Genomic DNA, 22,701 nt, shown 5'->3' with positions numbered 1-22,701 from the left:
CCCTGAGCGCTGGTCTCCTCCCCTGTATAGTGGAGCTACCAGGACCTATCACGTGGGATACGGTCAGCACAAAGCCTGGCACTCAAGGCTGTGATCTCACTAAGGGGAGCAGAAACACACGAAAAGCTAGCAGTACTGGGCAAGTGTCTGAGGTGATGTTCAGCTTCAGGCACGCAAAGAATTTACTGGGCAGGCCGGGATGGGCCCATCAAGACAGGCTCATAGAGAGGGTGTGTCTCAGGCTTGCCTTTGATTTAGGGCAAAGGAGCCCATGGGAGATTCACATGGGAACTCCAAGGAGCTGTGGACCACTGATCTCCAACAGTGATGTTACCATTGCCTGTCCCCCTGGGGCCGGATCCTCTCTGCGCTCTACCTCCCTGCAGCCGTGGCCACTGTACGGAAGAAACCCACGGGCCAGGCTGCAGAGGGGGAGAGGGCATGGTGCATTCAGGGCACGCTCAGTGGGTTGGAGGCGCTGGAGAGCAGGATTCGAAGGCGGGGCGTTCTGGGAGGGACGCTGAGCAGTGGGTGAGCAAGGTCGGTCACGAAGGGCCATGGACTCCCAGCACAGTCTTGTGAGCTTTGCTGAGAGTGTGTGAGGGCTAACCACCGAGTGAGGCAGGGAGTTGAGTTTCAGTGCGATGGTGACCAATCGTGGCAAATGCCACGGAGAGCGCAAGAAAAGGACTGGAGATAAACCATAGCTGTGGTCACTGCGGACCCAAGTGGTGACGCTGGTGTGGCTGGAGGCGGAAGTTAGTGGGACGCGGGCCTCCAGGAGGGGTTTCCTGACCTGTGTTCTACAGCAGTGAACTAACTGTGCAACTGTCTTTATAATAACCTGCTTCCAGCTGTGGGTGAGGGTCTACCGGTTGCTAGTGCAACTGGCCCTGGACGGGGGTTATGGATTGCGTGTATGTGTGGCCCCAATTCATGTTAAAGCTTGAACCCACAGTAGGAAGGGCCTTTGGAAGGCAGGCAGATCATGAGATAGAGCCCGTAGGATGGAATTGGTACCCTTAGCAGGGGTGGGGAACGTCCAGCCCGTGGGCTGTATAAGGCCTGCGAAATCGTTTGGTCTGGTTCTGCCAAGGCATTAGGGGTGAGTTAATGAAATGTTTGACTAAAGCCCAGCTGGTGAGGCTCAATGGTTGAGCATTGACCTATGAACCAGGAGGTCACGGTTCGATTCCCAGTCACGGCACATGCCCGGGTTACGGGCACCATTCCCAGTGTGGGGCGTGCAGGAGGCAACCGATCATTAATTCTCTCTCATCATTGATGTTTCTATCTCTCCCTCTCTGAAATCGATAAAAATATTTAAAAACAAGTTTGACCAATTTAAGCTGATGATTTTGTATGGCCTGCGAATGTTGTTACAGATATTCAAGTGGCCCTGGGCAGAAAAAAGGACCCCAAGCCCCAGTATTATAGGAAGAGACGTGGGAGAGCTTACTTCTTCCCAGCTGCCCGTATGAGGACAGATAAGGCGGCACCTACAACCAGCAGGCCCTCCCCAGGCACCTGGCCTGCCGCACCTTGGCTGTGGACTTCCCAGCCTCCGGAACTGCAAGGAACACAGGTGTGCTGTTCAAGCCACCCGCCCAGGGGCTTCTGCGCCAGCAGCCCAAAGGGACCAGGACAGCAGGCTTGATAGATGCGGCAGGACAGCCATGAGCAGGGGCCACGGCCAGTCTAAACAGACCCTTGTATTCTCTGGCAAGCCCCGAGTCTTGGCGGTGAAGATCAAATACATCAAAATGTAGGTTTCCTTCACCTCACATTTGATAATGCAGGGGAGGTCCAAGATCCGAAGGATCTTTTCCTCCCACTGCCAGCTGGTTTCTTAGTAAAATGGCCCGCACTCAGGGCACTCCGGAAGCTCTTGTCCCCAAACCTCCCCAGTCCCCCAGCCTTGTCCAAAAGACGAGACTGTGTCACAAAGGCAAACGCCAGCCAGGTCAGCAGCTCGGTGAACACTTGTTTTCCTCTAGTCGACTTCGTCGCCATGGTCTGGATAACTGGACAAGCAGCCCTGGGCTCTCACATGGAGTCAAACCCGCCACCCCTCCTTGCACGAGCAGACGCTCTAGCCATTGCACAGCACTGGCCAGTCTCCCAGGGCTATTTTGTTGCCTCTCCCACCCCAACCCGCCTTCCTACGTGATATAAATGCATGCCCAAGGCCTGGGTTTGATTCTGCCTTCATTTTGGTTATTGGAAGTGGGGATGGTGCTTTTACGAATGGGACCGATCTTTAGGGGGAGCAGGGGAACAGGAAGGCACACACGCGGGGAGGCGTGTACGAATAAAGCACGCACTTTATTCACCGAGTTGTGAGTACAACAGAGACGCGGGGACAGCGCGGAGGGGCGAGTGCTGTTGCAACAGGAGCGAGGAGAAGGTCGGAGCCGTAGGCACCGCCCCATGGGCCGCCGGCCACCTCTGCAGACCAGCACGTGGCACTCGGGGTGCAGACAGACACCCATTCACTTTCACGGGGGACACGACACATCTTTTACACAGCACTTCTTCCAAATGGTTGCTTCCATAGCTCAGACAAGGGGAGGGAGGGCGGGGAGAACAGCAGACCTTCCAACGCTTGGAAAAAATCCCATTAACCCCACCGAAACGGAAAGAATTGGGAGAACTTTGATGCAGGACTGCCAGCAACTCACAGAAAACACACACATTCGTTACATAACCCCCCCCCCAGGACATTGGTTTTGTGGCATCGGTCTCTTCCGCAGGGGGAAGAGACACCGGCTGGTGCAGAGACGAAGCGGCTCGGCGCCTTCTGGATGTTGGCGTCTGCAGGGTCATCGCCTCTCACCTCTGGCGGGCAGGCTCCGAAAGGGGCTCGGAGAGACACTTGGGGGAAGAATTTTACTTGACGATGACAAACCTCCATCCAGTGACGCGAAGCATCAGAAAATGCTGCGTTTCTTTCATTTTGCTGCACCCACAGATACTGCTTAACAAGCTTCTTGCAGCTTCAACCACTCACCTCCCCCATTTTTCTGAGCTTGCCATGAATGAAACTTGCCCAATAAAAACACAAACATCCATATGCAAAGCGGATCAGTCACCATCCCCCCTCCCCCCCCCACCCCGTTTCCTGGGCGGCAAATGGAAGGACAGTGATTTCCCTCTTCAGTGCCAAAGTGAAAGTTTCTGCTTCGTTTCACTGTAACACCATCGGGTAGTCCCCTTAATGTACATCATCACCAAGCCGTGGCGTCCCCGCAAACCTCAAGCGCAAAGGCATCCCTCTCTCTGGGCAGAACGTTCTTCGAAAAGGAGCACTAAGGGTGAGTTTTAGGGCATTCTGATGAACGCTTGGTGTGTCAAAGGAAAATAATTTTAAAAAGCAGCTGAAATCCAGGCTGGCTTAGGAAGTACTGATCAAACAGCGGCCAGAAATACAAAAGAGTGATTTGTAAAAACGGGGCCTGCCTCAGAGGACAGAGGGCTGGGGACACAGAGGTCAGGTCCTCCCACCCTCGTTCATGACGCCAGAGAAAGCCCTGTGGGCCCACAGCCCCTTCCACACACAGGACTGCTCGACACCAAGTTTGCGTAAAAGAGTTTTTAGAAAGACCTATGTAGTCCAAAGTGGTTAATTTGAATTTTGTAAACTAGCAAAAGCATGTATATATTTTATATAATCATCTGAGAAGCAATTCTTTAGAAAAAGGTGTTTGCTTCCAAGTGTAAAGAAATTGGGTGACGGTTTTATAAACATTTCCAGCCAAGAACGTCTCCGAGGAGAGGGGATGGACATACCCTGACTGCGAGGGGGAGGGCTGCACAGCGCTGCTGGGGCCTCCCCTCCCCTCGGAACGGGGAGCTCAGCTGGGAAACCACAGGACAGAGCGGGCAGAGCCACAGGAGGGCAGACAGAGAAACTCGGCCTTTCTCTAGTTTTCGCCCCTTATTGGCCGCAGCTCCCTCCTCCGTCCCAGACGGCAGAGAAGGCAGTTTCTCCCCAGTTATGGAAGGAGCTGCATCCTGAACATCTCATCACTTAACCCAGTGGTCGGCAAACCGCGGCTCGCGAGCCACATGCGGCTCTTTGGCCTCTTGAGTGCGGCTCTTCCACAAAATACCACGTGTGGGCACGCACGTACAGTGCGATTGAAACTTCGTGGCCCATGCGCAGAAGTCGGTTTTCGGCTCTCCAGAGAAATTTCAATCGTTGTGCTGTTGATATTTGGCTCTCATGTTGACTAATGAGTTTGCCGACCACTGACTTAACCCACCCACAAGGCCCTAGCGGTGCAAGGGTATCCCAGCCCTTTATGCCTCATCGTACATCACGCGGGGGGCCTGCATGGCAGCCTGGCTTTTCTGGAAGAATCTTTAAAGGAAGCACTGCGGTTACCGGCGCCAGGGAGGCCTCTTCCCCCCCCCCCCCCCCCCCCCCCGCATGCTCAGTGTGCTGAAAGAATCGTAAGGAAGCCCAACGCGCGAAGACGTAGCCCTTGTGTCAGTGCCAGGGAGGCTGGCCGGGTGTGGAATCCCACCCCCGAAGCGAACACTCCCTGCTCGTGTGACTGCCAACCCGGGGATGTGCATGTGCAGTGCGGGGCGGGGTTCAGGCAGGGAAGACGGATCTGCGGGGCAGTGGCCTGGACATTGTGTGAGTTAAGTGTGCGGGGGCCCATTTCACACCGCGGGGAGGAGAGGGTGCGGGAGCCTGCTCACTGGGGTTGGCAGTCAGGAGAAGCAGGCTGCCTGTCGGCCAGCCCTCCGGCCGGAGCCTTCTGCCGGGGAGGGGAGTTGGGGAGCCCGCTCCACGTTAGGGTTCGATGCCCGCTCTGTCCAGAGCACAGCACGGCTCTGCTTGCAAAGGGGAGGCTCCTGGCATGGGGGGGCGACGCCGACCTGCCTGGCGGAGTTTACATCAGCTACCACGCTTGGCATGGAAAGAGGCGTTGCTGTCTTCCAAGGCGGACGCAGGACCAAATTCCAAAGAGACAAGAAAAGCCACATGGAGTGAGTGGGAAGAGGTTCTGGGCTCCGCTCTTTAACTACCACTGCTGCTTCTCCTCCGTGCATGTGTGATCTGCATGTGCACGGGGCAAACTCCTTCACCAGCGGAAGCCGGAGGGCCCTCGGCCGACCCCACAGTGACAAAGCGCTCCACCCGCCCAGCGCGCGCGGGGAGCCTGGCTCCTGACGGTGGCCGCCGGGAGATGCTGGGAAGACACCGTGGTCCCCGCCCCCACACTTCGCCCGAGCAAAGTGAGGACTGGGACACACAGGCTGCCAATCACAGGCGGAGGGGAGGGGGCAGCAGAAACATCGGATGAAGCAAGAGGCAGCTGATACACACGAAGGGGCAGCACCGCGCACCGCAGTCTGGCGCCGGCCCACAGAACAGACCCTGGCAGAGCCGTTCATAAAGTAAGTTAGAGGGTGCAGTGCGTGTGGGTGCACACACACACACACACATACACACACACACACACACACACGCACACACACACGCACACACGGGGTCAACAGTGCCGAGCAAGGAGAAGAGCTAAAAGGCCACAGGAAATCCGTGTCAGGCCGTCTGTCTACCTTGGAGTTGCAGAGACTTCAAACAGAAAACCGTGCCTTTCCTTAGCCGACTACTGGAAAGACCTAGAACAAAACCAGAACCAGCGTGGGCGAGATTCGATCCAGCGGATGCCAGGGGCAGAGCGGAGGGTGGGGACTGGCATCAGGACTCTTTTTTTTCCAAGAGTGCCACGGCCGCTGGGAAAGAATCCCCGAACGGCATGCACCTGTGCCCATCTAAAGGGGACTCCCCTTCCCTGGCTTTGCCAACAGGGGCCGCGCATGAATCACACTATCTGAAGCGGAAAACGAGTGATGGAGCTTTTCCTTTCATTCCTTTCCCCTTAAAATGAAGAAAAAGAAAAGTAATTTGCAAACCAGGGCCTGGATGACAGTGGAGAATAAGGAGCTTGTTAAAAATGGCTCCGGCTGCTACTCAGCCCACTCAGGTAGCCACTGGGTCCCCACGCGGGGTTCCACCCCACAGGAGCAGAGCTGCCTGAGGCCGGGGCGCAGGGGTGTGCACACGGCGGCTACCACGTGGACACGCCCCCCCGGCTCTTGCTCCTTAGCCACATGCTACATCACAAACGTACGCAGACTGGGAGGGATGGCAGCTGCTTGCTTCATGCGGCATCCTAAGGGCACTTGCTGGCTCTTACCGACACTGAGCACTATGGTTGGACAACCATGGAAAGGAAACCAGAGAAGGGGCCCCTGTTGTGTGCACAAGGTGATGCGAAAGGTCACGTGTGTGGGAACATAGAAATCTCTACCCCATGGCTTCTTGGCAAGTGTTGCCGTTGGTCGGCCCAGTATTTGGCTCGTGGGTGTTTTAATCAGATTTCCCCCTTTGGGTTGTTGCTGAGGGGCAGTAGTTTGCAGATTCTCCAGTCCAGTTCAAAGCTTAATACAACATCCTAAGCGTCACCGCCGTCGGCAGTCCTCCTTCTAACTGCTTGTCTACATGTGGGACTTAGAAGAGTCTTGCGTGGGACTTAGAAGAGTTTTGCTCTTTTCTTCATGTCGTTGCGTCTCCAAAGAGGTAACTTGTCAAACTCCTGTATGGACATTCCGAAGATTTCCCGAAACACTTCCGGGGCTAGGTGGCGCTGTGGGGGGAGAACAGACTCTGGTCAGTCCTGATGCCCACACGGGCGGGTGCCGGGGGAGCTGCTCTCCAGTTTACAAGGAATGGCCCTGAAGAGCAAGGCGGAACGATGGAAGAGGAGCAACCTCTGCAGCTTGTTAGCAGGCACCGCGCCTCCTTCTTCCTTACCTGGTTGGTCGGGTGAGGCACCCTCCCCTCCAGACGAAAGGGCTGGTGCAGCACTAACTATTATTTTAATAGCGCTGAATGGCGATGGACATAGGAAGGTGATTTATTACGCTGGAGGGGATTCTGCTTTAGGTCTTCGGGATGTTGAGAAGATGCAGAAAAAATGGACCACAGCAATAAGAAAGCCAGAGAGAGACTTGCAGAGGGGGCCGTGGGGAGCCCCGGCTTCCTCCTGGCTCAGCCACAGTGTTGAGGTGGATGGATGCCTGGCCTACTACTGAGAACTTCCACCTGTTGTCCCTCCGAGACAGGCTCTTAGGATACAAGAGCCCTGAGTCTCTGTGCCAGGCCGACCTTGTGTACAAAGGTACAGCCTTTTGTCGGGGAAAAGGGGCCCTTCTTTATGAGGCTGGCAGCCAGGGCCTTTCTTAATTAAAATCATTCGGATGGAAAAATACAAAGATCAGTCTCCGTGTCTAAGGAGGTCTTGGGTATGTGTACCCAGATAACCCTCAGCAAGGAATGCGGAAGCAGCCGGGGGAAACCTGCTCATACAAACCTCTTTTTGAGCGTTCCCTCCCCTCTCGATGAACTCAACCGAGGCTGGGGAAGGAGGGAGCTGGGGCCATCGGAAGAGGGATGGAGAGTCCACTCTACGCCACCAGCCATAATTATGGCAACACCAAGTTTCCAAAGAAAAAGGACTAAAATCATACTGGGTTTTCCTGGGGTGGGGGGGCGGGATTTTATTTAATACTGATCTTTTAATTATAAATGTGGGTTTTTTTCCAAAGGTATTACTAAATTCTACCTACATTATGAGGTTGCTGCTTTAATTTTTTTTTGCCTTCACAGAAACATTTCCCAATTAGGGGAAAGTAGGAGGGAATGCCCAGGAAGCTGCAATTGGGACTAGATTTTTATTTATTTACCTCCAGCCTCGTTCTGTCCACATCTCTCAGGATTTTGTTGCGCCCTCTGTTGGTCACCATGAGCATTTCATATGGAAATATCTGAGAAGTGAAGAAAAAAACATCTCTTCTAGAACACTGTGGATCATTTTATCAGCAAACAGAATCTACCGAAGCTCTAGGACTCCCCAGACAGAGCTCCTAAGGTTATAATGAGGACATCGGAGGTTCCAGATTCTTACATGTGCCCCACAGCTCCCCCCACCCCACCCCGGTGCCCCATGTAGCCTGTGCCTTTGGGGGTTCTGGTGTAGGGAAGAAGACACATCTGCCATGTCCTGGGGATGAAGGTAAACATCAGAAGAGAACTGGATACCTTTATGTATTCTTTAACAATCTTCTTCTAAAACTGGCTCACGAATCTACGGAGCCAGGCTGACCCAGAGCAGTGTTCTGGTGCATAACATACTGAGCCAAGTCCCAGTTAGGGTCCCCAGGGAGCATGGCCCTTGGACACCTCTGGATCTAGGGCAACCAACTGTCCCAGTTTGCCCGGGACCGAGGAGGGTCCTTGGAGGCAAGATTTTCAATGCAAAAACTGGGCAAGTCCTGGGCAAACTGGGACATACTGGTCATCCCATCTGGAGCAACCTGCCGAGGCTCCCCTCAGCCCTGGGCGTGCCTTGAAGGTTCATGGCAGGGTCACTTGAGTACCGAGGTCCCAGGAGACCCGCTGGCACTTCCTGTGAGCACGCGGCAGCACACGCAGTGAGGCTGCTGACTCGGGGTGACGAAACGAGCCGGGTGGCAAGGTGCTTTTGGACATGGCTGGCCTGGGGCGCCAGCCTAGAGCCCAGCAGGACTCGACACTGAGGATGGTGAAAAGACAGGAAAGCAAGTCTCTTCTAGGATTGCCTCCTGGCAAGGCATCCCCGTTGGGGGGGGAAGGGAACAGCCGCACTTGCCTTTGGCTCCAACATGTTGGGCATAGACACTCCGCGGTCCATTCTCATGCCAGGCATGTGGCCATCCGGGAGGGTCTGCAACAGAGAAGCTGGGTCAAGGAGGAGCCCCTGGCTGCGTGGGGAGCTGGAGGCCTCTGTGGGCTCCCGAATCCTCCTGATTGGATCTCAAATCCTCTTCACCATGTGAGAGATGCCATCTTAATCACTACAGGCTCTCCGAAATGAGATCCTTGCTGCACAAGGGCAGGACCACTGCTGTTTTCTAATCAAGCTGGGGAAATAGCCGGGCTGAACTGGAGTGACTAGTCCCTGAATTTAGGCTCCAAGCATGGAAGTATATGGGATATAAAAAAGATTTATAGCCGAAACCGGTTTGGCTCAGTGGATAGAGCGTCGGCCTGCGGACTAAAGGGTCCCGGGTTCGATTCCGGTCAAGGGCATGTACCTTGGTTGTGGGCACATCTCCAGTGGGAGGTGTGCAGGAGGCAGCTGATCGATGTTTCTCTCTCATCGATGTTTCTAGCTCTCTATCCCTCTCCCTTCCTCTCTGTAAAATATAAATAAAATATATTAAAAAAAAAGATTTATAAAGATTATGATGGTTCATTGCTTATTTTTATCTTACGTTCTTTGCATATTTTTCCTTTTCTCATTCTCTGTCATAATTTGTAAGGTTTAGGTGGTAGGAAAAAAGGAATGGTACCGAAGCATCTCTTTCCTTTTGGCCACATACCGAAAAGGTCGTAGATGTGATTCCCAGTCAGGGCACCTACATAGATGGGGGTTCGATCCCCGGTCAGGAGGCAATTGATGGATGTTTCTCTCACACATTGATGTTTCTCTCTCTCTCTCTCTCTTTCTCCCCCCCCTCACTTTCCTTCCCTCTCCTCTCCCATCTTTCTAAAATCAATGGAAAATATCCACAGATGAAGATTTTTAAAAAAGGAAAATACACTGTACACGGGCAGACCCTGATGCTGACCCACTTCCCCCCGAGAAAGGACGCTTCAAGGCCACAGCAAGACAGTGCTCCGACCCTGGCCCGGCTCCTGGCCCGGCCCCGCCTGCGGGGACAGCGGACTGTGCACAGGCATGCCTGCTCCCCTGGCTTCTCACAGCTGTGGACTAACGACTCCACAGATCAACCCAAATCAGCATCTTCTCAGCAGAAACCCTTCCCTGGAGCAGCAGCCCACATCTGGATGAAACATGGCTGTTCTGCTGGCGTGGCCAACTCAAGAGGGACAGTGTTCCGTACCTGGTAGTCTGCAAAGAGAAGAAAAAGAAACGGTCAGCAGGGAAACACGGGAACATTAACACCGAGACTGTGCCCTGCTGCAGCTGCCCCAACTTTCCCCAATGGCCACGTCCGCTCCCTGCCCTGGCGCTCTGAACACAGTGCCCGCCTGTGTGCCTCCCCGAAGCCAGGAAATGCCTGCTCGGGTTCCAGTTATCAGTTAAACACCCCTTTCTTGCAGAAGTTTTCCCTGACACCACGAAGGCGTTTCTGCCTTCTCTCTGCATCTCCAATCATAGCATTTATCACATAGAGCTTCTCTCTCATTCTCACTTAGCTGTATGCATTTTTTAAAAAAATGTTCTCATTGACTTTTTAGAGAGAGAGGAAGGGAGAGGGAGAGAGAGATAGAAACATCGATGAGAGTGAAACATTAATCGGCTGCCTCCTGCACACCCCCTACTGGGGATTGAACCCGCAACCTGGGCATGTGCCCTGAACAAAAATGGAACCCGTGACCTCTTGGTGCATGGGACAATGCTCAATCCACTGAGCCACACCAGACCGGCTCAGCTGTCTGCATTTGGAAGGAAGGCCCATTCATCACTGTATCTCCAAGGGTCTGAGTGCTCAGCACACAGCAGAAGCGATTACAAACTCGCTTCTTACAAACTCGCTTCTCCTGGTCTCATGTCACTAGAGATCCTTCAAGATATTAACAAATGCTCTGTTAACTCGCAGAGGGCGGGTGGGATCCCCCTTGGGAATGGAAGCAGCATGAACCCAGCTAATGTGCTTGTCACTGCGCAGCCTGTGCTCAACCTCAGCCATGGTCAGTCCAGTGCGGCCGCAGCGCCCTCACCTCGTGCTCCCCCGCTGACGTCCCCGTAGCTGTTGTACTGAGCGAAGTCCGTAGAAACGGGCTGAAATGAGAAGAAACACAGCATTAGAAAACCGACTCCACAGTGATCGCTTGGGAGTCAGGTGAAAAGGAAGGAAGGATTTGCAAAACCTAAGAATTCTTCCCAAACTGAATTCCTAGGCCCTCACAATTTCCCTTCTACTTCTTTTACTTGTGTGAAATCTCTTTGCTTTTGGTGGCACAATCAATGCCGCTACCCAGCAGGTCATTGGTAAGCAGGTACTTCTTGCTAATACATAATAAAACGTCTCTCCACACAGTTACACAATTACATTTATTCCATGTGTTGTGTGGAGGGAGGTAGCAAAAAACTTTCCTATATATTTCTTTTAAAAATATTTTTTATTGATTTTAGAGAGGGGAAGGGAGAGGAATAGAGAGTATAGAGATTGATGAGGGAGAATCATCGATCGGCTGCCTCCTGCATGCCCCCTACTGGGGATTGAGCCCACAACCTGGGCATGTGCCCTGACCAGGAATTGAACTGTTGACTTCCTGAGCTGCCCCAGCTGGACTTTCCTCTCTCTCTCTCTCTCTCTCTCTCTCTCTCTCTCTCTCTATATATATATATATATATATATGTACATATATATATATATGTACATATATATATATATATATATAGAGAGAGAGAGAGAGAGAGACAGAGAGATAGATATAGATATCTATCTATCTATATATCTATATCTATATCTATATATATATTATTATTATTGTTTTTTACAGCAGAGATAAAGGCTCAAATAAATTTGTTTTGCTTGATTGCGGAAATATTTGCCACTCTTACTTAACCCAGTCTTCCCATAAACTTACACAAGCTATTCTGTTATCCAAAGTCAATTTCCCTTTCTTTCAATAGAAATATTTTGCCGTAATTCCAAGTGATTTATTAGAAGATCAGGGAGATTACAGTTTTCATTATGTGCTAACACTGAGATCACCAAGTCAGCTGTGTTCCAGCGATACGTCAGCACTTTGACCACGACTGACTCAGAAATGATGGATGGGGAAACCTTACCCGGTGAAGTCCGTTTCTTCCATAGCCTGGGAGAGATGAGGTTTTAGATGACAGAACGTGTGAAGCTAAGCAAGAAAAAAGGTAAAAAAGCAACTGTTAGGAAACAGGAAGTCCCATTCTTCAATGAAATTGCCAGCGTATCTTCTACCTTGCAGAATAGAAGATTTAGAAAAAAATAATCCAAATATTGGGCTGAAATGTTCACAACACACCAGCCTATTAGGTGATGCAGGGAATGGGTGGGGGTGATATTACGGAGGAGGGGTGGGGATTCTTTATCGCTGAGTCCTTGATACAAGCCTAACAATGCTGTTATTGTTTTTCCGTTTTGCAGGAGAAGAAATAGGGGCCAAGGAAAGTTAAGTATCTTGCCCTAGGTCTCTCAGCTTGTAAATAGCTGAGCAACAATTTGAATCCAGGGCTCTTTGGATGCATAAGCCCATGCATGCCTCAGGTGATACGGCGGCAAACACTGACCCAAAAGTCAGCCACGTAAGTTATCAGTCGGGTTGGACTCCCGGGAGGCCTGGGGTGGATGCCCAATGAACGGCTGGGCTTTGGGGAAGGCAGACCTGGGCCTGAATCAGTATCTGCAACTTAATGCCTCTGAATCTCTAGAAAAGCACTTCACCTTTTTAAGTCTTCATTTCCTGACCCACGTGGGTCTAGGCAGGGGTCCTCAAACTTTTTAAACAGGGGGCCAGTTCACTGTCCCTCAGACCATTGGAGGGCCGGACTATAGTTAAAAAAAAAAAACACAACTATGAACAAATTCCTATGCGCACTGCGGGCCCGGGACGAGTTGGCTGCTAAGCAGGACAGGCAACGGCACCCGGCGGGCCGGATAAATGTCCTCGGCGGCCCGCATGTGGCCCGCGGGCCGTAGTTTGAGGACCCCTGGTCTAGTACTACATATTCTTACAGAGCATAATCGCGGAGTTGATTAGGACTCTGAATATTAGTAACCACCCAGTCCAAGGTCAATGCCAGGCGGGCATCTGAGAGGTGGCAGGGCTCCCCGTGGAGGCCGTGGGCTCTGGGGTTATGAACTTGGACTCCTAAATCTGGGTTCTGCTAGTTATCAATGACATGACCTTGGGCAAATTACTCAAACTTCCTATACCCGAGCTACAAAATTGGGATAATAATAATATTACCTACTTCACTGGCACGTCATGAAGATGAAGTGAGATAATGTTTAGCAAAAGTGCCTGCGGACAGTAAACACTAAACACATTTCTAAAGGAGCCAGAGGGGAGAAAAGCAGGCACTAGTTCAGAACATGAGGGGAAAAACCTTGTGGGTTAGGAGAGAACTGGCCTTTGACAAATATAAGCAGGGGAAACTATCCTGATATATCCAATATATAAGTAACGTCTTTCAAAAGTGTCAAAAATAACACCACGAGTCTTCAGCTTTGTATTGAATACAGTGATGTAAAGTTGCAATGCTTAGAAAGTCTAGTTTGTGCTCTCTCTGGATTCCCTTTATGCTGTCTCCCTCTTCATGACTATTCTAACCTGAACCCTCGTTCCTGAGGTCCTTCCTGTCAGGGCTCCCCACTTGCAGCAGAAAGGAAACCCACATTTAAGGAAGAGCCAGGACATGCCTATAAGCTACGTTGACATCGAGTGGTTTCCCACACTTCCTTCCCTGGAGAACACTCTGTGGGTTCCACCAGGAAGGGGACAGTCAAGGCCGGCCCCTAGCAGGCAGGTGGCCGGCTGTCGGCTCGGGGAGGTGGTGGGTCTACTCTCACCTGAGTTGATAGGAGAATCATAGCGACTGGCTGACAGGGATGCCCTCTCCCGGCTCTCCCTCTCCCTCTCCATCTCTTCCTTCAGGATCAGCTGCCCCAGGCCCGAGTTGAGCTATTCACAAAGAAGAGAAAAATGGAAGGGAAGCCCGCAATTACTTCCATGAAAAATTTCTTTTTTGAAGGTCCTGTGAGAAGCACCGACTCGGGCAAAGCCTGGATGGATAGTCTCAGAGGCTGGTGGTGCCTCTGGAGCTCGGACAGGTTTTGGACCTTGAATCTTCACCCTCTTCAATGTCAAGGCTGGCATTTCCCTGTCAGGCTCCATGTCGGAAGGATGTTCTCCCTCCCTCGCTCTCCCCCAAAGTGCCAGCAGGTGACCTCAGGAGGCATGTGTGAGTGTGTGTGGATTTTTGAGGTAGGAAGGGGACATTGGGAATAGTAGTCTTTAAAAAGAAAGTACACTGATTTGTTTTAAAAAAGTAAGACTTGCTCATTGTATAGATTTTTTAGAAAACCCAGAGAAGAGTAACCCATAACCCACCACTCAGAGATACCCATTTACATTTTGGTTTATATCCATCCAGTGCATCTTAGGCACATATTATATAAAACTGGGATCATACTATAAATGCAACTTTGCATCCTATCTTTTCATATAACTCGTATCATGTGCATTTCCCATGTGATTAAGCATCTTTGGAAAATGTCATTGGAAGGGATTCATCAATCCCTTATTGGAGGGAGAGGTTATAATGCCTGGCCCCTCTACCCCAGGCTATAATTGCCTTTCTATTGGCCTTCTGGATGCTGAAGGCCCATGTGAGAGAGAAGCCCATGAGGGCGTGTTAGAGGCAGTCTATTTCATCCCCTCTCCTGGCCCAGATATACACACAAGGTCCCATGAGTCCTGAGGAAAGACTTGGAGAAAGACTCAGTTCCAAGAAATTCCTTCAGGAGAGCCTGCACGAGGGCAGGAAGGTGTTGAACAACCTGGGTGTACACCTTGGCTCTACTGGGCCCTTCAGTATCCTTTCGACACAGGTACCACACTCACATGCCTGTAGAGGGTCACGCTCTCCTTGCAAAAACCCACACCGTCACACGGCCCTCTGACCTCCAGCCTTCAGGTCACCTCTTCCAGAACCCGCTCAGTGCTCTGTTGTATTACAATCACTAGAAGCAAGCCCTTGAGGGCTGGGACCACTTCTTGCTCATCTTGGTGGCTTGCCCATAGCAGTCCCTCCAGAAATATGGACGGGAGAGAACTGACTAGAAGACCGCAGCGAAGTAGTTTAAGGACCAACCTTCATTAACTGCTCTTCCTGAAGCTGCCGGCGTCTCAGGAGTTCCTCATCGTCCTCCTCTCTGCCACTAGATCTGCGTCTCATGTCAGCTCCTAATTCCACAGCAAAGACAACTTCTCACATTAGCCGCACGGCAGGGGCATCGGACGGGACTAGTCCACCCGGGCTCAACTGGCCAGGCCGCCAAGGTCGGCAGTGGTCTTGACCATGAGTGAACAGCACCAGGAGAAAAAGGAGCCTACCGCCAACTCAGCGCTACTTGGCTGCTTTCTCGAGACAGCGCGTCTGTTTGACAAGCGGGTTGAACGTGGGATCCGGTGAAGCCTGGATTTGGGCCTCCTGATAATTGGTCTGCTCAATTAAAGCTCGGGTTTGCCACTGCGATGGGGTCTAAGTCCTCCCTGGTTAGAGCTCTTGGTAGTAAGTGGGCGGACCATCTACACTTATTTTGATGTCCCTGAAGTCAATTTTCAAATAGAGAGACATCTAAATTCATCCACATGTTTTTAAATAGTCACTCTTTGATGACAAGGTTTAAAATCTTATAGTTCCCTCTTCTGCTGACTAGATAGGTTGCCATAATAACATCACCCTGTCTTCTACCCTTAATAAACTCAATAATAAGTATGCTTTTTATTTAGGGATGGGTCTCTAATGCTTACTTTTTCTCAGACCTTGGAAAAGTGATTATAAAAAAGCTTTCTACTGATCAAAACTCAATAAAAACTTTCACTACAGCAATAGAGCTAAAAAGTGACTTCCTCTGGTACAGTATAGCAAGTCATGTACAATTTTTAAGCTTCCTGATAAAGGGAGACAGAGGGTGGAAAGGAAGAATCTGTCTAAATGGTTGGAAAATTAAGATAATGAGTGTTTTTCCTTGGATTAATCTGACTGTGGGAGGAAACAGGAAAGCTTGCTAATCTAATCAAAACAGACCTTATTTGTCTCAGTTTTTCTTATTTTGATTAATGGGCCAGAAATTGCCTTTGTTTTGGAACCCCAAAGAGCTTTAAACTATTTAGGGATGTCAGTTTCAACAACAAAATGTTAATTCTCCTGGCCCCTTTGGATCGGGCTGTGGTAAAGACCCCACTAAGCAACGTGACTGAACTGGGAACCTCAAGGGCCCCATGAACTGCCTGGCAGAGAAAAGCTGATAGGATTGGCTCTTAGTTCCTAAAATCATGAAAGTCAAGGTGACTATTCTCTCTTCATATTGATAAAAATGAATAAACACAAGTTTGCAAGAATCAGATATATCTCAAGGCAACATCATGTAGAGGATACTTGTGAGTGATGAACCCAAGATGGATTTCCTTCGACTATTTCTATACATATAAATTGCTTTAAAATCTACAGATAGTGCTTGTAAAAGTTATTCCAAAAGTAAACTGATAAAAAAAAAATAGCACAAGGAAAACAATTTGGAAATTTTGGAAAATTGAAGGCCTTTTAGGTTGTCAACAGAAATGTGATAAGATAGTTACATTTGCAAGTCCAACTCACTCAACTTTTAGTATTAGCGTCTGAGTTTGCGTAATATCACTTTTTAGGCCAAGTGATTTCACTGCTGACAAAACAGTAAAGAAAGACACAGACACAATTCTAAAGCATACATTTGAGGTTCAAAGCAAAGAATGAAACAGCTGAAATGTGACATCGGAGCACAGGATCATGGAAATGATGGATGTAAAATCACGTAACTTTACACACGTAATTTCAGAACGCGTGTAACTCTGTAGTAGCCCTCCTTAGAAATGGAGAACGTGATCTCGTAAGAAAAGTGAAAGTGCTTCAGGGTTAAGATTAGCTGTTAAGAGAACTGCAATTACAAGCAGAAATTGTCTGAAACAAATTTGAAAGAAGCCATGCTTCTATGGACCCTCAGTTAACTCGCCAGCTAACTTCTAATTATATAGAACAATGCTCTTGCCAAAGGGCTTTGAGTCAGTGGCATTCAAAAGAGTTACCAACTCAGCAGTAATGACTCTGAGGGTCCGTGTGCATCATCTGTTTTAGACCAGTTCTGCATCTTGGTGATTTGGTTAGAGTAAGGCTCTGGTGATGGGTGTTGGTAGCTTGGAAGCATTTTGCACACACATTAATACCGCATTAGTTCTTCCCGCTATTCTACCTCTTCTTGGTCGTTCTTTTCTTAAAGACCTTGCATATTCTTAAGCATTGCACTTTGAGATCTCCTAGCAACCTGTCCATTTGGCTTAGCTGTAACAGTCGCATACCTACGGCGGCAAGTGAGGGGGGACCAGGCCAATGGTCCGTCTCAATCTTTGGGATCTCGCTGGGGTCTGGCGCCTGCGCTGCTGGGAACTTGGAAAACTTGATGATGTCTTCTGCAGACTTGCTCTGGGCTGCCAAGGCAGCTGCATCTAGGCGGAATCAGGGGGGAGCTTAGCTACCGGTCTGCAAGGCCGTGGTGGTCAACCCACTCACAGGGTCTTGTTCTCTGCCAAAGGTTTCCACTCCAGACAGCTTTGCTTATTGTCATGATCAATCCATCACCCGGTCAGTGACAGCTCGGCTCATCGGATGCTCCCAGAAACAAAGCTTCATTTTACACCTGTTCTACATCTGCTCTGGAGCCTGCTATCCAATACTAGCAACACGTGGCAATTTACATGAAATTAATAAACTTAGCCCTAGCCGGTTTGGCTCAATGGATAGAGCATCGGCCTGTGGACCAAAGGGTCCTGGCTTCGATTCCAGTCAAGGGCACATACCTCCGTTGCAGGCTCCTCCCCGGCCTGGACCCTGGTCGGGGCTCGTGCAGGAGGCAACCAATCGATGTGCTTCTCTCACATCGATATTTCTCTCTGTCTTTCCCTGACTCTCCCACTCTCCCTAAAAATCAATGGGAAAATATCCTCGGGTGAGGATTAAAAATAAATTAAATGGGAAAAAAATTATTAAACTAAAATTTAGTTCCTCGGTTGCAAATTTTAAGTGCTCAATAGCCACATGTGATTAGTGCCTATTATAGAACATTTATAGAACATTCCCATCATCCTAGAAATTTCTATTGGGACAAACTCCTAGAGCAATTAGACATCTGAATTAAGTCACTTGACATTAAAGAGCTGAGTTAAAAGCATGATACTGTCATTTGGCTGTAGTTGTTAATCATAAGCGGGCTGGCTGGCTTTGTCTTTTGGCTTCTTAGCCACAAATATACTGCTCCAGTTCATTGTAATACTTCTATACTATATGGGGAGTCCCCCACAAATGTATACATGCACTCTGAATAATGATAAAGGCAGTTATAATTTTCAAAACTGAGCTATCAGCTGTGAAAGTGGATAAACATTGTTTTGGGGCATTCTGCACATGGGTCCTTGAGTCCCAGGAGAAACGGACGTGGGAAAACCCACTTTCAGCTTGCAGGAACTAGCGCAGTGACTATGTCACTGTTTTGTCCGAGGGTCTGCACACACAAGTGAATACCCAACTTTAAAACACAGGGGCCAGACTGGCAGCAGCAGGCCTGCACAGGGCTCTTAATGGCTCTGCTTAGAGGAAGCGTTGTCGGCTTAGAGCCCCAAATCTAATCAGAGATGGAGCCCAGCAAACCGGGAGAAATGCTCCGGTCCTACTTCTGCCAAGTGACCTGGGATGTTACTAAACATTTAAAAATATTTATGTTGCTTTAAATAAAACTTCCTCTCTCCCAGGGCTCACAGCTTTTTGAATCTGGATATAATTCTTTGAATCTTCAGCTCCCAGTCCTCATTCTTATTGAAAACTTCTAGGTCTCAATTTGCTTAAGTGACTTGACCGAGGTCGTCCTTTGCAATAATAAGGAACAAGGCCTTGGCTAGGCTTGGAACAGTGTTTCCTTGAATCATTAACTTCATGATTCAAAAAAAAAAAAAAAAAATCAGGTTGGAAATCACTGCATAAAGAAGAACAAAATGTGTTAGCGCAGTAAAGGCTAAGTTTTGTATTAAAAAAAAAAAAAGGCGTGCTTTCCTCTAAACCTCGCATTTTCCAAATGCACCGGGGCAGACACCAGGTTTCGGTAGGACCCCCGTTTCTATTGCATGGACTGCCTGTTCTGCAGAAGGTCCTTTGGGATGTGCTACTCTAATTAATTAATTAATTACAACGGTCTGCTTGGGGTGTGCTACTCTAATTAATTAATTAATTACAACGGTCTGAAAGAAAAGAGGAAAGGCAAAGTAAATTTCAAGAAAAGAAGCCAATTAATCCCTTCCAAATAAATCATCTAATACTATTCCATCTTTAGTCTTAATCATTGGATTATTTTTGTTTAGAGAAGCAGGGCCTAAAGATTCCAGTATTTAAAAAGACTCTAAATTGATAAATCTAACTGAGAATCTTATTCTTAACTTTGGGGGAAAAAAAAAGCATGACTTCAAACAGTACTTACTCATTAGAATTGGTGAAGTCAGTAAACATTCACATGTTAATGAGTGGGTGACAAGACATTAAACCATAAACAAAACAAAAACAAAAACAATGTTAACAGACTTAAAAAAGCAAGCACGTGGTGTAAAATCTTAAATAAAAAAACAGAATGAAGAAGAAAGTCATAATCCCACAAACGTTACGATACATACATTCTCTTTCCCCCCAAGAATGGAGGCCTAAATATGTCCCCCTGTGCTTTTTTGACTTTGTTTGCTTTTCGTGTCATCCTAATCCTTAAGGACTCATTCATGTCAACTACCTTTGAAAGGCAGCCTTCAAATTTCCAGGCACAATTTGTGTCTAATTTTCTGAAATCAAAGACTGATCTTGGCTTTAGAGGAATCCATTCACAAAGATTCGTGGCAGATAAATCTTGAGAGACCTAATCAGGGCGGGGGAAATGCGATTTACACAGAGCGAGGTGATTTCCTGGGCTTCAAAATTCGATATTCCCAGACAAGGAAAGCACCAGTCTAAACCCACAGCAGTGATTCTTGGTCTGCAGGCATTTCGCGGACAAACTAGTCTAACTCACAGATTTGAGAAAATGGAGGGACAGAGGCATTACGTCCATGACAACCTAAGTCACAGAGCCACTGAGGTGAGGAGCTGGGACGAGGGCCAGGACTCTGCGTCAGCGTGTGTCCCATCCACTCCATCACCGGGCACAGATGTCTTCATGCTACAGAAGAAACTGGGGAACTGGACAGCCAAGCTGATATGGGCTTCGTCCAATTCATTTTCCCGGAAAACTGGCTTGCATTCGTTTTAATTAGTTAAATTGTAAGCGGATCAAAGTAGTTATAGAGGCTGGCTAAATTATTAAATGGCAGAGAAAAAACGAACATGTCTTGTTAGGGTGTTTGTGAGTCATTGTGTGGCTAGTCCTACCCCTTCTCAATGAAGGGCGCGATACATGGTTAGATGGGCTCAGAAATGAGCGAGGAGCGTCCTGCCCACGCTAAGCCTCCTCCCGCTGCAAACCCCAATTTCACAATGTTTGCATCTCAGGAGGACATCAAGGCACAATTCGCTGGGCACCCCGGTTTGATTCTCAAAAGCAGCAGCTGATAAGCCTTTCAGAGGACAGCAAAGAGAAGTTCAGCGGATGCTGCTACTTAAAAGCTAACGCGGAGGAAAGCGGGTTTTACCATGCTGTTTGTAGATGGGTGGTTTTCGGTAAATGTTGATTCCTTGATCTGTGGAAATGAAAAGCAAAGGTGTGTGATTATGGGAACCAGTTCCGCGATGGGAAAAACAGAACAACCAAGAGGCAAACCAAACGGAAGACTCTTGAACAAATATAACCCAGACGGTCAACTTTTGTATTACAAAGAGTGGTGTTACTGGAAGCAGAAATCACAGGAATGAGCGAATTGCTACAAGTGATATGAAATCCTTTGTAATACATTTTAGCATATATAGAGATGTCATTAATTCATGAACCATTTATTTCCAATACACATTTCACTAAAAGTAGGACTAAAACAGGAAGAAATGCAAGCAGTGGAGTACTCTACGGTGAGGAAGACATAACCAGTTTGGGGAAAATCCCCAAAATGCTACTGTCTAGAAATTGAGCTCCCAGTAGCTACCAGTGGCTCAATTTACTTCTCAACTAATGAATGGGACAGTGGAAAGCAATGTAGAAAAATTAAAAGAGTAATTTCTTTAAACACAGAAACCCTTTTTAGGGGCAAAACTAGTCGATGTACTACCAGGATGTTTGCCTAACTCCTAACTTCTGTAGGCCAATTTTTTTTTTTTTAAAGACTGAGATGCCAAATATTATTCACATATTTACACACAGGACCCCATTTAATTATGCTGCCATTTCACTTTGAGCACAAATACTCAGGAAATGTCAAAAGCTTTGTTTCTTCAGAACCCTGGGCACTGTATCTTGGTGGGGCATTCTTCATGCAAAAAGAACAAAACAAAACAAAACAAAAAACACAAAAAAGCACCAAATCCCCAAAAAATTGATTTTCAAGGTTCAATGAAACTTTTAAAAAAGGCAATCCTTGCTTAGTGGAATGAATCTCAATGAAGTTTCGTCTGCTTTACTAGGTCAGTTTGGATTGCAAAAGGAAAAAACCGATTTCAGATTCCAAATATGTATACTAGCACGAACATAGTGGATCACGTATTCAACCACTTTCAGGAACTAAAAGAAGCAACACAACGTCTTCCCATGGCAAAATGACGCCGTGACTTCGGATGGCCAATCTTGCCTTTCCAAATGGAGCTGAGCCTCCACATGGCGATGCTGGTGGGTTCTGATTCTCCCGGTTCCGGGTGGCAGCTGACGATTCGTGCTGTGACAGCAGGTGCTGGACTACAGAGCGAAGCTGCCAGCACCACGCCTAAATTGCAAGATACCTTTGCGGGCTCTGGGGGTGGTGAGTGAGGGAGACGCTGCAGAGAGACCATTTTGCTCCGCTCAGAAAAGTCCAAGGGAAGAGTCTCCACGTGGGAGACACAGGAAAAACAAAGGCACTCTGCGTGTGGCTGTGGTTCCATCTTTAGAATGAGAAGGTCACTGCATCGCCCTTGCGCTAATTAGTCAATGACACCAAGCCACAGAGTGACATCTAAGGAGCCGCTGATAAAAAGGTGAAATTAAATTTTTAGTAAAAACAACACAACTCAAACCCTCATCCCTTCACTCTCCGCCTCCCACACCCCTACAAAAATAACGTGGGAAAACTTAGCCTTTCGATATCATCCTGGCGTTTCACATAGAACATTTTTGAAAGGCCTCCTAGGGTCAGATCCTGCAATTTAGGGTTTGTCAACTGTACATCCCAATGTAAAGAGCATGAGCAATGGAGACGAGACAGTGGTGACAAGGCTACATTCTACACTGCGACAGGACACCATGACATAGACCGTGTCAGCTCCTACCTGGAACATGGAAATGTTTAGGGGCCTGAGCGTAAGTTGGAGTGAGAGGGCGGCTGTCTGGCCGGTGGGGGAGAGGGGAGTTCCGGCCGCTGGACGGCTCATTGCCTCCAATGAGAAGAATGGAGAAAACAAAATGAGAGGAGGGACAGCAATAAAGGAAACCGAGCGAGCGTAATAAAACTTCAAAACCACCAATGGGGAGGAGGTACATCAAAAAAAAAGGAGGAACGAAAGAAACAAACTCAACGTAGCAACGTGGCTGGCAAAGGGGGGGATGAGGGTTAGTTTTCCGCAAGAGAGGTCTGAGTTCAGGTAACGGCGGGAAAGCAGCTAGCAGCGAGGCGCGTCATCCAGGGCGTGTGGCTGAGGCTGTGAGCAGGCAGGGCGCTGATCGGAC

General features: G+C 48.8%; 1 protein-coding gene across 18 annotated transcripts in view; it reads right to left on the bottom strand.

The window, feature by feature from the left end:
• Positions 1–2,306: 2,306 nt before the first annotated feature.
• The window catches only part of ABLIM1 (actin binding LIM protein 1), a 251,352-nt gene continuing 230,957 nt past the window's right edge, over positions 2,307–22,701 (bottom strand). For 7 of the 18 annotated variants that reach the window (XM_080687353.1, XM_080687351.1, XM_080687347.1 and 4 more), the window contains 9 exons: positions 22,305–22,409; positions 20,549–20,596; positions 14,949–15,040; positions 13,645–13,756; positions 11,886–11,950; positions 10,808–10,868; positions 8,709–8,797; positions 7,765–7,845; positions 2,307–6,665 (listed from right to left, as the gene is read on the bottom strand). In XM_080687353.1, the coding sequence (XP_080543479.1) occupies positions 6,552–6,665; positions 7,765–7,845; positions 8,709–8,797; positions 10,808–10,868; positions 11,886–11,950; positions 13,645–13,756; positions 14,949–15,040; positions 20,549–20,596; positions 22,305–22,409 (767 nt within the window). In that variant the 3' untranslated portion in view covers positions 2,307–6,551. Of the gene's footprint in view, positions 6,666–7,764; positions 7,846–8,708; positions 8,798–10,807; positions 10,869–11,885; positions 11,951–13,644; positions 13,757–14,948; positions 15,041–17,191; positions 17,339–20,548; positions 20,597–22,304; positions 22,410–22,701 lie in introns of all 18 variants that reach the window. The other 11 variants (XM_080687339.1, XM_080687337.1, XM_080687338.1 and 8 more) reach the window with 3 other exon arrangements.

Source organism: Plecotus auritus (genome assembly GCF_963455305.1).
Source record: "Plecotus auritus genome assembly, chromosome: 9".
In the NCBI taxonomy this organism is placed as follows: Eukaryota; Metazoa; Chordata; class Mammalia; order Chiroptera; family Vespertilionidae; genus Plecotus; species Plecotus auritus.
Note: the sequence above shows the minus strand (reverse complement) of the source record. Positions and strands in the feature narration are given on the sequence as shown.